The sequence below is a fragment of the Pipistrellus kuhlii genome, unplaced genomic scaffold (genome assembly GCF_014108245.1).
Source record: "Pipistrellus kuhlii isolate mPipKuh1 unplaced genomic scaffold, mPipKuh1.p scaffold_m20_p_23, whole genome shotgun sequence".
NCBI classification, from domain to species: Eukaryota; Metazoa; Chordata; class Mammalia; order Chiroptera; family Vespertilionidae; genus Pipistrellus; species Pipistrellus kuhlii.
In genome coordinates this window covers 10032508-10047436 of record NW_023425522.1, presented here as the reverse complement: position 1 = coordinate 10047436, position 14929 = coordinate 10032508, and the positions used below count along the sequence as shown (strand labels likewise).

The 14929-nt window shown below is 55.5% G+C and overlaps 1 protein-coding gene across 3 annotated transcripts; it reads right to left on the bottom strand.

Moving 5' to 3' along the window:
* Positions 1-177: 177 nt before the first annotated feature.
* Positions 178-9068, bottom strand: ARRB2 (arrestin beta 2). 3 transcript variants are annotated; one of them, XM_036452438.2, is made up of 15 exons: positions 8906-9066; positions 5977-6007; positions 5384-5444; positions 5230-5274; positions 4811-5007; positions 4473-4532; positions 4033-4100; positions 3774-3909; positions 3474-3558; positions 2666-2738; positions 2248-2385; positions 1361-1444; positions 1182-1261; positions 1023-1077; positions 178-848 (listed from the first exon to the last, which is right to left on the bottom strand). In XM_036452438.2, the coding sequence occupies exons 1-15, from the start codon at positions 8926-8928 to the stop codon at positions 656-658; spliced, it is 1329 nt and encodes a 442-aa protein (XP_036308331.1). In that variant the 5' UTR covers positions 8929-9066; the 3' UTR covers positions 178-655. The 3 variants fall into 3 exon arrangements, with proteins under 3 accessions (XP_036308331.1, XP_036308334.1, XP_036308332.1); XM_036452441.2 differs by having other exon boundaries at positions 178-749; positions 8906-9064; XM_036452439.2 differs by lacking the exon at positions 1361-1444 and having other exon boundaries at positions 8906-9068.
* Positions 9069-14929: the final 5861 nt, after the last annotated feature.

Below are 14929 nucleotides of genomic sequence, written 5' to 3'. Positions count from 1 at the left end.
TTTCGGTGTTTACCTTGGAACACAGCTACAGCCCAGTCACTCAATAAACATTACTTGACAGCCGGCGGGCCAGGTGCCATGTGGGTAGAGGGGAGAGATGAGGTCCTCGCCCACAAGCTAACAGACTCGCGGATGAGCACAGTCCTCCAACGCCGCACAGAAAACACATACTCGCAGGCCTATGAAAAGGTTTATTCTTTATGCTCAGAAACAGAGAAGTGGCTTTGCCCCCTGCAAAGGGTCTCAGCTTGAAGGAGTGGGAGGCAGACGGTGACGAGAGGGCATGAGGTTGAGTGTGCAGTTGTGCCTTCCCCCTTTTCCTACTATCACTCCTCATTTCAGCATCCCCCCCCTCCAACAATTTTAGGTCTGAACACAGCTTGCCACCCGCTGGGGGGGTGGGGGGGGTGGGGCAGCACAGCTGTAGTCGAAGAATTAATGCCCATGTTCAACAGGAGATGGGTCCAGTGCGTACGGGGGGAGGGGCTGGGACAGGAGAGGGAGAGGGGAGGGGAGGGGTTGGTTGAGGAAGCTGGAAGGAGGGGAAGGGAAAAGGGGCAGGGACCCACCCCAGTGGCAGTGGGGGCGGGGGGGGGTCTTGGTCCTGCCCCTCCCCCTCCCAGCACCATCCACCCCCTTCTTCCAGCACCCCTTCCTAGCAGAACTGGTCTTCGTAGTCCTCGTCCTTCATCCCCTTCAGCCGAAGCCGGGCGAAGTCCTCAAACACGATGTCGTCATCTGTGGCGTAGCTTGGAGGCGGAAAGGGGGGGTTGAGGCGAGGGCTTCGGACCCTCTGCTCAGCTTCCCACCCTCCGCCTGCAGACCGGGGTGTTAGAGCGGCAATGGGACTGGAGGTATTTGCAGGAGGGGACGAAGAAAGGGGCAGTGGACTTGATGACTCAACCATCCCTCCCCCCAGAGAGGAAAAAAAATGTCAGGGGAGGGGTAGAAGGTAGATCTGCAGGGTACGGGAATCTTTGTGCAAGAGTCAGAGGTAGGGAGGGAGGGGATGAGGGTCTTACTTGGTATCAAATTCAATGAGGTTGGTGTCCACAGGGACATCTGTTTCAGGAGTCGCTGAGGGGAGGAGGAGAGCTGGGTGGGTGGGTGGGTAGGACCAGCCTTCCCCACTGGTCTGGCTTCGGGTCCTCCCTTTGGGGGGCTTGGGGTGACATGCTTACCTGACTGGGGTCTGGGGGGGCTGACGTGGTCATGGGGCTTGGGGTGCATAAGAACAAAAGGCAGCTCCACTGAGACGTCCCTGGGGAGGGGGAGAGGCAGCGTGAAGAGATGCCGACGGCGCAGGGCGGGAGGAAACCATGGCAAGCCCCGCCCCCCAGGCTGCCCGAGACACACTCACCCACCGCGGGCCACCACCAGCTTCACCTTGACCCTGTACGACACCAGGATCCCCAGCACCTCCTTGTTGGCACCCTCCTTCACGCTGCAATTGGGGGGAAGAGCTGGATCGTGGCCCACGGCCCTGCACCTCCGCCCGCCCGTAGGGCTCCCACGGGACCCCGAGCAGGACTCGGACTCACACCAGCGGCACAGGCTGTGCTGTCTCAGGAAAGGCTGCGTGCCAGCCCTCTGGCAGCGCCCTCCGTGGCTGCTCCCCTCTCCCCCAGTAAAAGCTAGAATCCCGGTGACCTCACAGCCCTGCGCTGCCTTGCTCTCCACCAGCCCTCCAAGCCCAGCTGCTCCTCTTGTGCGTGTCGCTCGCTCTCCCTGTGCCGGCCTCGAGGCCCGCTCTCCGCGGCCGGGCCCTGTGTTCCCCGCACACGGGCACCTGGAGCGACGTTCAGCCCTTCCTCCAGGGCTGCTCCTGGCGGAAGCCACAATGAATGGCGCAGGGAGGCCAGCAGCGGACTTCCGCAGACACAGGCCGGCTCGCCTCTGGGTCTGCGCCTGCAGCTCCGGCCTGGAACGCTCCCCCTGCACGGCCACAGGGCCTGCTTCCTTTGGGCTCTCACTCAGAACTCACCCGCGGGATACGTCTTCCCCAGCCACCCAACGCTAACACGCCCTCCACCCTCTCTGCCCTGCTTTCTCTCCCGAACACCGGTCACTCCACGTGCTGCGTATCTGCTTTGTCTGTCCTCCCGCCCCCAGGCTGTGAGAGGCCTTTGTCTCTTGTTTACTGACAGAGCCTGGCACCTAGGACGGAACCTGGCACAGGGCTGGCACCGAATGAATGCCCGTCGCCTGGGCTGCGCGAGAGCCCTCCCCGCCCACGCAGCCCCTCACATGGTGCTGGAGGCCAGGTTGGTGTCCTCGTGCTTGAGCTTCCCGTCCAGGGCCAGGCCGCGCTTCTCCCGGTTGTTGCTGAGCAGCGGGGTGACCGTGTACACCTTGCAGAACGTGGAGCTGGGAGACACCTGGTCGCTGGACGGGGGGGACAAGACAATGGGAGCGGCCGGGTTGGGTGAGGGGCAACTCCCACCCACCCCCATCTCGAGCCCCTTCTCTCTGGGCACACGTCACAAGGGAGCAGGCTTTGGCTCAAGCTGTTCAAGAAAGCGAACAGCCCCGAGCCACCTGAGGAGGGAATGGCCTTGAATGTGGAGATGGTTCGGGAAGAATTCCACCCCCGCTACCTCACATGCTCCCTCCCGGGCCCACTCTTCTCCCTGAGGCTGGGGCCCAGGGCTGTTCTGATACTCACTCTTGTTCGATCTGAGCCACGGGGCACTTGTACTGGGCAGTGCTGAAGAGGCAGATGTCAGCATACTGTCTCACTGCAGGCGGGCAGGAACAAGCAGCTCTGCATGGAGCCAAGACTAGCCCCCACCCACTCCAGACCACAAGACTAGCCCACCCCACTCCCACCCCACCCCACCCTCTGGTCCCCCCTGTAGTAGTGAATGCCTGATCTGTATCTCACTCTGGGACAGTCTAAAAATTTAAGAAAAAAAAAAAAAATATATATATATAATTTATTTTTTTCAGAGAGGGACAGAGAGCTGGAAACATCTATGAGAGAGAAACATCGACCAGCTGCCTCCTGCACACCCCCCACTGGGGATGTGCCCGCAACTAAGGCACATGCCCTTGACCGGAATGGAACCTTGGACCGTTCAGTCCACAGACCGACGCTCTATCCACTGAGCCAAACCGGTTTTGGCCTAAAAAAAATTTTTTTTAAATACATTTTTTTTTTTTTTTTTTAATTTCAGAGAGGAAGGCAGAGATAGAAACATCGATGAGAGAGAATCACCGATTGGCTGCCTCCTGCACGTTCCCTACCCACAACCCAGGCATGTGCCTAGACCAGGAATCGAATCCCAGACTGGGAATCAAACCCCGATCTCCTGGTTCATAGGTCGGTGCTGGCCGGGCGTGGCCTAAACGCCTTGAGCCGGGCTGGGGAGAGGCCCCGGGAGGAGGCAGAGAAAGGGCCCCGAGCTGAGAGGACGCCAGATCCTGTGTGCAACTCCCTCCCACCAGACCGCATTCCAACCCCCACCTCCTACCAGAGACTTTGATCTTCTTGATAGTCTTGGTGGAGTTGTTGGTGACGTGAACGTTGACGCTGAGGGGCTCCCCGTGGTAGTACAGCTTTTGAGGGGAGGAAGGAGGGCAAATCAGTCGGCTGTTTGCACTGGCCCCATTATCAGTGTGCCCAGACACCAACACATTGCTTGGCCTCTTCCCTCTGAACCCAAGCCCACGGCACCTCTCCGCAGCTAGCTCAGGCAGCCGCCTCTGTGGCTGCCCCCTCCCCCAGGGCCTGGCCTGCTCTGTGGCGCCTGCGTCGCTCTCTCACACCCCACCTCCTTGTCCAGGGAAGCCTCAAGGTGCAGGGACCGGTCGGACATGAGGAAGTGGCGTGTGGTTTCAGCTGAAGGCTGGGGGCCGGGTTTCTCTGGGGCGAACTGCACCTTTCGGATCACCAGCCGCACAGAGTTCCTGGGGGTGAGGGTTTATCCCTTAGACACCCAGGCAGCCACTCCCGCCTCCCACAGGGCCCGGGGCTCCCGGGAGGGAGCCGGGATGGAATGGGCCAACCACAGGGGAGGTGGCGTCCCTCACCTTTTATGGCTTTTCTCTTCTAGCGATTTGGCACAGAAGGCTCGGATCTCAAAGTCTACCCCACAGGCCTGGAGGGAGAGAAAAGGTCAGGCCTTGCACAAGGCCCCTGCCGTCACCGCCACCGCCGCTTCCTTCCTTCCTTCCCTCCCTCCCTCCTCCCTCGGTCTTGCCCCATCCTGGTCTGAGGAGCACAGGGCCTGGCCCCTGGCACAGGCTTCCCCCTGGCTGTGCAAGGCGAGCCCTCATACCCAGGTACATGCAGGTCAAGAGCAAGGAGCAGGGTCCCTCATGAGCAGTGACCGCCCCAAACACAGCCGTGTCCACTGGGGAACAGTACTCTGCCCTTCGCCCCATCCTGGCTTCCCGATAGCCCACCCCCATCTCAGGGGCCTGCTGGGCCCCGCTCTGCCCCACGGGCCTCGGGACCCTTTCTCCCGTACCTTCCCTGTGTCCTCCGGGCCCGGCTGCAGGGTGACGGAGCAGGGCAGGTTCTGGGGTATCTGTGGCAGAGGGAAGGGGAGACCTCAGTTCCGCTGGAAGCCCCCAAGTCTTCCTCCCAATCTCCACTTAAGAGGCTGGAGAAGAAGCCCTGGGGATGAGAAGGGAAACGGAGAGGCCCCAGGAAGAGGCAGAGAAGGGAGGGCCCTGGAGGGAGGGGTGGGGGTGGTCCAGGGTCCCTCCTTACTGTGTCTTCCAGATCTGCCCATACCCCGGTGCCTCACGCCCCAAACACAGCCCCGGGCCCCTTTGCCCTGCGGAAGGTGGGGGGCATCCTCACTGTGAAAAAAAAGGGGTGGGCATGCTGGCCCAGCTTCCTCAGCAGCCGGTCCTGCAGGCGGGTGGGGGGCCGGGGCGGGCTGGCCGTCGGGGGGAAGGCCTGGTAGGTGGCGATGAACAGGTCTTTGCGGAAGGACAGGCCCAGCACGTCCAGGTCCTCGCGGCCGTAGCGGAAGGCGCAGGTGAGGGTCACAAACACTGGCGAGGGAGGGCAAGGCAGGGTCAGGAGCTCCCCTTCGCCAGTCCTCCCCGGACCACCGAGCAGCAGCGGCTGCTGCTTCTGGGCGGCGTACGGCGTGCCTGAATCCCACGCCTGGCCTGTGCCTCGGCCCCCCCATCTCTCCGGGGCCCCTCTCAATGCCAGCCCACTTCACACTCTCTCCCACCTCCCCTGGCGCCTCGAGGGTTGGGGGCCAGTACCTTTGCGGTCCTTCAGGTAGTCGGGGTCCACAAGCACCACGCCATCTAGGGAAGGGACACGTGAGCTGGTTTCCCGGCAGGACCCGTCCTCCGATCCCGGGCCCGGGACCTTCTCCTCTTGGGGGACAGGAGGCCCGTTTGCGGGCACACTTACCTACAGGATCCACTTTGTCCAGGTGGTCTACAAAGTCCCGCTTGCCCAAGTACACAGTGAGCTGAGGATGGAGAGGGGTCACAGGAAGATGGGGTAGGAGGGTGCTAGGGCATCAGAGCCTCACATGGGCCGTCCTGCCCCTGGTCTTCCCAGGCTGGGATGTCCAGGAGTCCTGGTTCCGCCCAGTAAGCTGGAAGGGAGGTGGCGGGAGGCCTCGAAGACCACCCCACTTTGATGCTTTTTAGCTCCTCCCTAATATCTTTTCGCACCTCTGCACAGCAACCGGATGTGTGTGCGGGTTTGTGGGTCACAGCCAGAGAGGGAATCCGGGGTAAATAGGCCTGAGAGCGGGCGGCGTGGGTTTCTGGCTCCTCCCCCTTGGTCTTGCTTAGGGGCCGAGGCCTGACCCCACCCAGCCTTGTGGCTGGCTCAGGCGGAGCAGCTTTTGTGGCAAGGGGCTTCTGGAGGGAAGGAAGTTGGCTTTTAGCTGTCACAGGAAGTGGGCAGATAGGGGCTGGGGATCATCCGGGGCAGGCTGGGCCTCGTTAAGGGCCCGGGGAGGGTCAGGAGGAGAAGCACCGTGGGAGACTCACCTTGCAGTTAGGGCTGGACTTCTTGAAGACCCTAACAAAACAGAAAGGGAAACCCCACTGCCTCCCTCAGACTCAGCAGGGACCCGGGCGCCAGGACCTCATCCCTCCCCATCCTGAGGAAGCAGGGCGCACCCAGGATTCCTGCCCAGAGGCTTCGTCCAGCCCTACCCCCTCCCACTTTCCCCCAGGAAGGTAACCGGAGGTCCTTAACATTCCCATCTTGGCAGCCCCTCAAAGCTGGTTGTCACGGCAACCCCCCTCCACCCGCACTCGTTCCCCTGGCTCCCCTCCTCCACGGCCAGAGCCACTGGTTGCCACAGGAACCACCATGGCTCTCCCAGAGGACCTCCCCCAGGGGGACCTGAATGGGCAGGTTGCACTATTGTCCGCAGGAGGCCTAACCCTCTTTCCATCTTCAAAGACAGCTGGAGGGCTTGAAAGAGGAATGGCTTCGGCCTTTTGCCTGAAAATGGTTTCTCCTCTAGGCACCACCTAAGTGGGACCCACTCCGTTAACCTCTCATTCTCCCCATCTCTAATCTCAGCAGCTTAAAAGCCGTGTTTTGTCTTTCAGGATCCAGCTCAGGTATCACCTCCTTTAAAAAGGGGATCAAGCCCAGACGCTGGTCACTCCTTTTTTTTTGGGGGGGGAGGGGGGGTTCATGTCATAGCTTGTTTATGTTTTATTTGTGGCGTGATACTATGCAGGGGCAGTTAGCTGTGTACCGTCTGCTGCACTAGAGAGACCGTGAGCATCGGAGGCCTTATTCACGTAGGTATCTCCGACACAACGCCCGGCATATGGAAATGCTGCTGCTGCTGCTGACATTTCCTGGGCGAATACTGTACGCCCATCACTATTTAAAGCGTTCCATGTGTGTTATCTCATTTAACACTCTTAATAACCCAACGACGGAGGTCCCAATATTCCTATCTTATAGGGAGGAAACTGAGGCACAGGAGTGGTCAAGAATGTTGCCTAAGGTCACGGTGTACATGGTAGACAAACAGGCAGTCTGGCTCCGAGTACATGCTCTTGGTGGCTGATCTGTGACACTCCCCTGCCTCTGTAATTGGCATGAAGCGTGTTGGGTTGAGAGGGATTCACTTCCTAGCTGCTAACACAACCCAGGCCTGGACTCCACCCACGGCTGGACCAGTGGGGATGTCGCTGGCAACTCCGACGCTCCGGCCACCCATGGGCTTGTCCTTCGCTGCACCACCTCCCACTCCGCTCTGCCTCCTCGGGGGCCTCTGGGAAGGGTCCCAGGTAGGAGAGGCTGAAATCCCGCCAGCTGGCCTCCCCTCCCTCCAGCCCCACCACCCATTCCTGCTGTAACCTCTTTACTTGCCCCTTCTTCCCAGAAGGCCAGGCTATGCAAAGGCCACAAGCAGAGGTTATGGAGGTCCCCCGGGTATCCCCGTCCAATAAAGGGGAGGGTATCCCCATCCAAATAAGGTGGCCAGCTGGAACGAGCACCCCTCCCCTTGTCCCCACTCGGTCTGATTGCTCTTCCTCGCCTTGGCTTCTGGCTCTCCTTTGTCCAGTGTGTCTTCCTATGAGGAGCCCTGGCAGAGGACTGTGACATCTACGAATCCCTTGGCCAAGTGGAGTGTCAGTTTGTGGTAATTGCCCTGGAGCAGCTGCAGGGCACCTGCCTTCTGGATCCTAACCCAGCCAGCCTCCTGCCAGGCGAGGGAGAGGCAGCAAGTGTATACTGAAGCTGGCCAAGGAGGCGGAGTGTGGGGGTGACCAAAGGGGGGGCACAGAAGCAGATGCCCCCCTCACACTTCCTGCTATTATCCACATTTCCTGTGGCCCAGAATTTGATGGGAGGAATGATGCCAAGTCAGCAATGCCCCCTTGGTCCATCCTTCTCTCACCCCCCCTCCACCAACCACGTAACGGAAATCGGGGGGCCTCCTTCCTCGTTGACTTCCCCTTTCTCTGGTTTGTTTAACCCCAAATCCAGGACTCCAATCCTTTCTCGGATTATCTCTGTCCAATACTGATTGGACCTGGTGCTCAGAGACCTGGGTTCTCCTACCCTCTAGGTGGGGAGCGGTGGGGCTGACATGGTGATGTTTTGCAGAACAAGGGGCAGCTCAGGACCAGGCCCCTCTTCCCGATCCCCTCTGGATAGAGCTCGACAGCCCCCCTCTTTTCCTCTTGTGCCTGCTCCCCAGGGACTCAGGCATTCACCCACCGCCCCCTTGGAGGTGTTGGGTCACAACAGGAAGTGGATTGTGCTAGAGACCAAAAACCAGAACTCGGGGTGCCCGTGGAAGGAAGGAGCCTCGATTGCACATAAAACATCCGGGGAGTGGATGGGGTGCCCAGAGCAGATACCTCCTTCCCTCACCCGCGGGAAGAGGGAGAAAGGCCCAGACTTGGGGAGGATCGCCAAGTCCTCAGCTCTCTTAAAACGAGGCTGTTGCTCCTAGCAACCCTGGGAAAGGCAGAAGTTTGGAAGCTGAGCTACCCGGCCCTGGGGACAGGTGGGGGCAGCCCCACTGCCTGTGGGGTGTTGCATAGAAGGCTTTCTAGTGGCTTAAGCACGAGTCTACGGGGATCCCCCTTCCGGCATCCAGCCTGCCCGTATCCGACCCCAAGGGACCGGCCACCTGCTCTTCCTTCCTCCGCCCGGGCATCGCAGCTTGCAAGGGAGCACCGAGCCGCCGCCGGTCCCCACATCCCTGCCTGAACCCAGACGCCAGGTTCCTGACCCCCTTCAGCGCTTGCTTTCTGCAGGGACCCTGGCATGCGTGTCCCCCCTCACTGCCCCCGAGGACCTAGGCGCGCGGCCCCAGATGCCTGCCTATCCTCCAGGCGCCCGATTCCCTCTCCCCAGGGTCCCCGCCTGTAGGGCGTCCCGGCACCCGCCCGGGGCCGTCGCCCACGTCCCGCCGAGCGGCCCCACCTCCCTTACCTGGTGCCGGGCTTCTCCCCCATGGTGCGCGCGCCCGCCGCCCGCCCGGCCCGCGGCTCGCTCCTCCTCGCAGCCTCCCAGTCCGCGGCCAGGTCCCCGCTCCTCCCCGCTCCTCCCCACGCCGCTGCGCACGCGCGCCCCAGACTCTTTCTCCGCTGTCCCCTCCCCTCCGGGCCCCCTCTCCCCGCCCCCAGCTCCCGCCCCCGGATCCCGGGGAGCCGGGCCCGATGCGTCAGCCCGGATCGCGCGCGCTGCCACGAAGCCCGCCCTCGCCTCTGAGACTCCCACCCTGATTGGCTCCGCCCCGCCCTCGCCCCGCCCCTCTTTGGGGGGGAGCGGGGGGGGGGAATCCCTACCAACTCCCCGCTCTTCCCGCCCATTCTCCCCGATCCTAACCCTCCCTTAGGAGCTGATTGGGCGCCCTTACACGGAGGCGCCCGCCTTCCCGGGGAATAGAGCCCTCCGGTTGGCTCCCTGCACCCAGAACCCTGCGGGAGTCTCCTCCTCTTTGTTTGCTTTCTCGGTGGCCGTGGAGGCCGAGGGGGTTGGCGGCGGGGACGGAGGAGGCGGTGGGGGTTGTAGAATGAACTTAAGCTCGGTCTGGGCGGAGGGTGAGGGTGTGCACACGTGGCCGAGCGGTTCCCGTTGGGGGAGATGCGTGCCGTCGGGGCGCACCGCTTACTCCAGGGCTTGCGGCTTTCTCGGCCGGCCCTCCCACTTTATTGTGGTGTGTCAGCGCCCCCCGGTGCCTGTCTTTGATCTTTGCAGGACTACTTTGCCTACTTTTCTCGGGACCTCTCATCTGCTCCAATCCACGCACAGCAGCTAACTTTCTTCCATCTATCCAGGCCTGCTTTGTTCCAGTCACTATGCTAGGGCGATGGGGACACAGGCATGAACGAACACGACTCCTGCCTTCCTGGCATACTTGTGGAAACACATGAATAAGTAGGACCCCAGGAATGCTACAATAGAGTTATGACTCGGAAGACAAAGCAACTACTATAAGGGGTTGGCCCGAGTGAGGGCGGAGGAGTGCGGGCTGTCCAGGGGAGGGGACATTTGAGGACAATCTTTATAAATGGTGGGCAGAAGTTGAGAAAGGGCGTTCCAAGTACAGGGAAAGGCAAGGCACATCCTGTTCTGAAGTGTTTGTGGTGGTAAGACAGCAGGAGAGAGAAGGCTGGGAAGGAAGCCTGGAGCAGTGTGAAGGATTTTGTGGAACAGGGTAAAAAAGAAACAAGACTGAGGCGCTTCTCTGGAAGAGGACACATGGATCCAGTAGTGTTATTTATTTATTTTTAAAAAACATTTAGTCACCTTTGCCGAAACTGGTTTGGCTCAGTGTTGGGGCATCGGTCTGCGGACTGAAAGGTCCTGGGTTCGATTCCGGTCAAGGGCATGTACCTTGGTTGCGGGCACATCCCCGGTAAGGGGTGTGCAAGAGGCAGCTGGTCGATGTTTCTCTCTCATCGACGTTTCTATCTCTCTATCTCTCTCCCTTCCTGTCTGTAAAAAATCAATAAAATATATGAAAAGAAAACATTTAGTCACCTTTATTTATTTGTTTGTTTTTGTTAATACTCACCTGAGGATGTTTTTCCATTAATTTTTAGAGAGAATGGAAGGGAGGGGAGGAGATAGAGAGGAACACCAATGTGAGAGTAACATGTCAATTGATTGTCTCCTGCAGGAGCCCTGACCAGGGCCCCAGCCTGGGGAGGAGCCTGCAACCAAGGTACTGCCCTTGACGGGTATCGAACCCGGGACCCTTTGGTCTGCAGGCTGATGCTTTATCCACTGAGCCAAATAGGCTAAGACCAGTAGTGTTTTAAAAATATATATATATTTTATTCATTTTTTACAGAGAGGAAGAGAGAGAGATAGAGAGTTAAAACATCAATGAGAGAGATCATCCATCAGCTGCCTCCTGCACACCCCCTACTGGGGATGTGCCCACAACCAAGGAACATGTCCTTGACAGGAATCAAGCCTGGGACCTTTCAGTCCACAGACCGACGTTCTATCCACTGAGCCAAACCGGTTTCAGCCAGTAGTATTTTTTAAAGCAAAGGAGTGGCATGATGAGATTTCTTTTTTAGGAAGATAATTCTGGGCAATGTGGAGGGTGGAGGGAGTGTAGCAAGGCTGTTGTAGCCTAAAGTAATCGAGGGGAGATGATGAGCCACAGAGTGGAAAGAAGAAGAGAGGCCAGGCTGGAGTTATTTTTAGGGCAAAATTGACTGGATTTTGGGAGGATGATGGATGACTTGACATTTTGGATGTGAGGAGCTACAGTATTTCTTCTTCCATCGCGTTTTCCATTTCTTCTTACTCTCGCTATCTTCCCCAAATGAACCAACATCACACTCCTCCCTCCACTTTTGTATGCAACAAAAAGTAACATACACAAGACTGTTTCTGTTATCTTTTTTCTTTTGGTTTTGTTTTTACATTTTTATTTATTTCAGAGGAAGAGAGAGGGAGAGAGAGATAAGCACATTAATGATGAGATTGGCTGCCTCCTGCATGTCCCCTCCTGGGGATCAAGCCCCCAATCTAGACACGTGCCCTGACCAGGAATTAAACTGTGACCTCCTGGTTCATAGGTCAATGATCAACCACTGAGCCACACAGCATGGTCTAAGATCATCTTTAAGGTTTAAACACAGGCCTTTTCCACCAGCTGTCACTTCCCCATCCTCAGTTCTATCACCACCTCCTAGGGTCACTGCTCACCTCTTTCAATATTTAAACATTTCTTGTTGACTTGTCAAGCACTTTTGTCAAAGGTTCATGACCAGAAGGTAAGAGATCTTTATTGCTACATATCTAAAGTGCTTTTGGAACTGAAAGGAAAGTGGTCTTCATGGAATGAAAACTATTGTATTAAAAGACACTAATAGCAAGATAACGTTAGAAAGATAATAAAAGCTAGCAAGAATGGAAGAGATATACCCTATTCTAGGTGAGAAAGACCATTACTATAAAGATGTCTTTTCTTGCCCTGGCCGGTGTGGCTCAATTGGTTGGAATGTTGTCTCATAAACCAAAAGCTCGTTGGTTTGATTCCCAGTCAAGGCACTTGCCTTGGGTTGCAGGTTCCATCCCTGGTCAAGGCATCCAGTTGATGCTACCCACATTGATGTTTCTCTCTCTCAAATCAATACTTCAAAAATCTTTCAAAAATGTCATTTCTCAGAAAACTGTCTATAAATGTAATGCTACATCAAAATAACAATAGATCTGAAACCGGTTTGGTTCAGTGGATAGAGTGTCAGCCTGTGGACTGTAAGGTCCCGGGTTCAATTCCGGTCAGGGACATGTACCTTGGTTGCAGGCACATCCCCAGTGGGGGGTGTGCAGGAGGCAGCTGATGAATGTTTCTCTCTCGTCGATGTTTCTGACTCTATCCCTCTCCCTTCCTCTCTGTAAAAAATCAATAAAATATATATAAAAAAATAACAATGGAACTTTTTTGTGCACAAAGATAATCTAATAATCTATGATAATAAAAGCATAATATGCTAATTAGACCAGATGACCTTCGGGATGAAGCTGGGGCTACAAGGGAAGCCCGGGTCCTGGTGCCAGAGGAAAGCAGGTGCCAGCAGCTGGGAGAAGGAAGGCCTACTCTTGCACCAATTTTGTGCATTGGGCCTGTAGTCTGCTATAATAATAATCTATAATAATAAAAGTGTAATATGATAATTATACTGGACAGCTGAATGAACTTCTGGACATCTTTCCAGACATCCTTCTGGACAACTTTCTGGACGAAGCCAGGGCTGTGAGGGCCAGGGCAGTGGCAGAGGCAAGCTGGGGCAGCTGTGAAGGCTGAGCCCTGTGCACGAATATGCGCATCAGGCCTCTAGTTTGAATATAATAAAAGTCAAACCAAGGCTGAAGTGCAAGGATCTTCTTTTCTCTTCTTGTACTGCCTTCTATCTAATCCTTCTTCAAGTCCTGGCATTCTGCTTCCAAAATACAGTGCCATGCTGAAACCGGTTTGGCTCAGTGGTAGAGCGTCGGTCTGCAGACTGAAAGGTCCCAGGTTCGATTCCGGTCAAGGGCATGTACATTGGTTGCGGGCACATCCCCGGTAGGGGGTGTGCAAGAGGCAGCTGGTCGATGTTTCTCTCTCATTGATGTTTCTAGCTCTCTATCTCTTTCCCTTCCTCTCTATAAAAAATCAATAAAATATATTAAAAACAAAACAAAATACAGGGCCATTCTGGCCCCAGTCACCATCTTTATTTTTCCCCCCTACCATCCTCTCTTACCTGGCCTGTTATGATAGCTTCTTACAATGCCTTCTTTTCCTCCTTCTTCTAAATCCTTACCAGAGGATATGTGTTTTTTTTATTTTTTATTTTTTAATTGATTTTAGGTAGGGGTGTCGAACTCAATCAGAGAAGGGGCCAAAATCTAAAATCCAGCCTAAATCGTGGGCCGAATGGTTTACTGAACAGTCATAAACTGTCATTGTGATGGAAACGCAGCGGAGTGCAGTGATGACAGCGTGGTGCAGGCCACATTGCAAGGCCTGGCGGGACGGATTTGGCCCGCGGGCCTTGTGTTTGACACATGTGTTTTAGAGAGAGGGAAAGGGAGAGAAAGAGAAATATTGATCAATTGCCAATCCTGTATGCCCTGACCAGGGATCAGACCTGAAACCTAGGTATGTACTCTAACTGGGAAGCAAACCTGATAAGTGTACAGGGTGATGCTCAACCAACTGAGCCACCTGGCCAGACCACTATGGCTTCTTCATTGCTCTCCCTAATCCCCTCTCACCCTTCTAAGTCCCTTCTCCACACACCAACTAGAGCGGTTTTCTCAAATATAAAGCAGTTCTTTTTTCCTCTTAAATATATTTTTATTGATTTCAGAAAGGAAGGGAGAGGGATAGGGATAGAAACATCAATGATGAGAGAGAATCATTGATCAGCTGCCTTTTGCACACCCACCACTGGGGATGGAGCCCACAACCCAGACATGTGCCCTTGACTGGAGTCAAACACGGGACCCCTCAGGCTGCAGGCTGATGCTCTATCCACTGAGCCAAAACAGCTAGGGCTGTAAGTCAGTTCTTGTCACTTCCTGCATAAAGCCCTTCAGTAGCTTCCAGATATGATATGAATGAAATGAAATCCCATTTTTGCACCTCTGTCTAGTAGAATCTGGATGATCTGATCCATATTCACCTCTCTAAGCATGACACATACCACATGTATCAATTACTCTGCCTCTCTTCCTCTGTCCTTGTGCCAAACTAGTCCTCCAGCAAGCCCATTTCCACCTCAGAGCTGTTGCACATGTTGCTGCTTCTGCTTAGAGAAACTTTCCTTTGATTCTGTATGAATGACATTATCCTGCCATCTTCAGAGAGGACTTAAAAAATTAAAAAAAATAAATTGATTTTAGAGAGGAAGGGAGAGAGAGAGAAACATCAAGGATGAGACAATCATTGATCTGCTGAGAGAGGGCTTTCTTTTTAACAAGTCCCCACTGCAATCCGTGTCACTCTCTAGCAAATTACCATGCTTATTTTTTATTTAAAAAATATTTTTATTGATTTCAGAGAGGAAAGGGGCAGGGAGAGGGGGGAGGGATTGAAACATCAATGGTGAGGCTGCCCTCTACAGGACCCCTACTGGGGATCCAGCACACAACCTGCGCATGTGCCCTTGCCCGGAATCTAACCCAGGACCCTTCAGGCCTCAGGACAGCTCTATCTGCACAGCCCAACAGGCTAGGGCCATGAGTATTTTTAAAATAACACATAGCACTATACAAAATCTATTTATTTTCTTATTTATTGACCATCTCTTCTGTCTTGAAGGGTATATTGTCTTCGTGATTTTATTATCATCACCTAGAATGGCGCCTGGCACCTTGAAAGGTGCTCAGTAAATATTTGTGGAATGAATAAATACCGAATGAAGGAGATTGCCTGGGGAATAAAAGTAGCAAGATGCTATCAAGAAAGGTTGCATCAATTTACTTCCTTGCCAACCATGT

Excerpts from the sequence above, each read along its gene's own strand:
- ARRB2 (XM_036452438.2), bottom strand. The coding sequence starts at position 8,928 with ATGGGGGAGAAGCCCGGCACCAG. Across the intron at positions 4,533-4,810 it reads CCCACCCCTTTTTTTTCACA|ATACCCCAGAACCTGCCCTG; the intron begins GTGAGGATGCCC and ends CCTCTGCCACAG. Across the intron at positions 1,078-1,181 it reads CCCCCCCAGACCCCAGTCAG|CGACTCCTGAAACAGATGTC; the intron begins GTAAGCATGTCA and ends TCCTCCCCTCAG.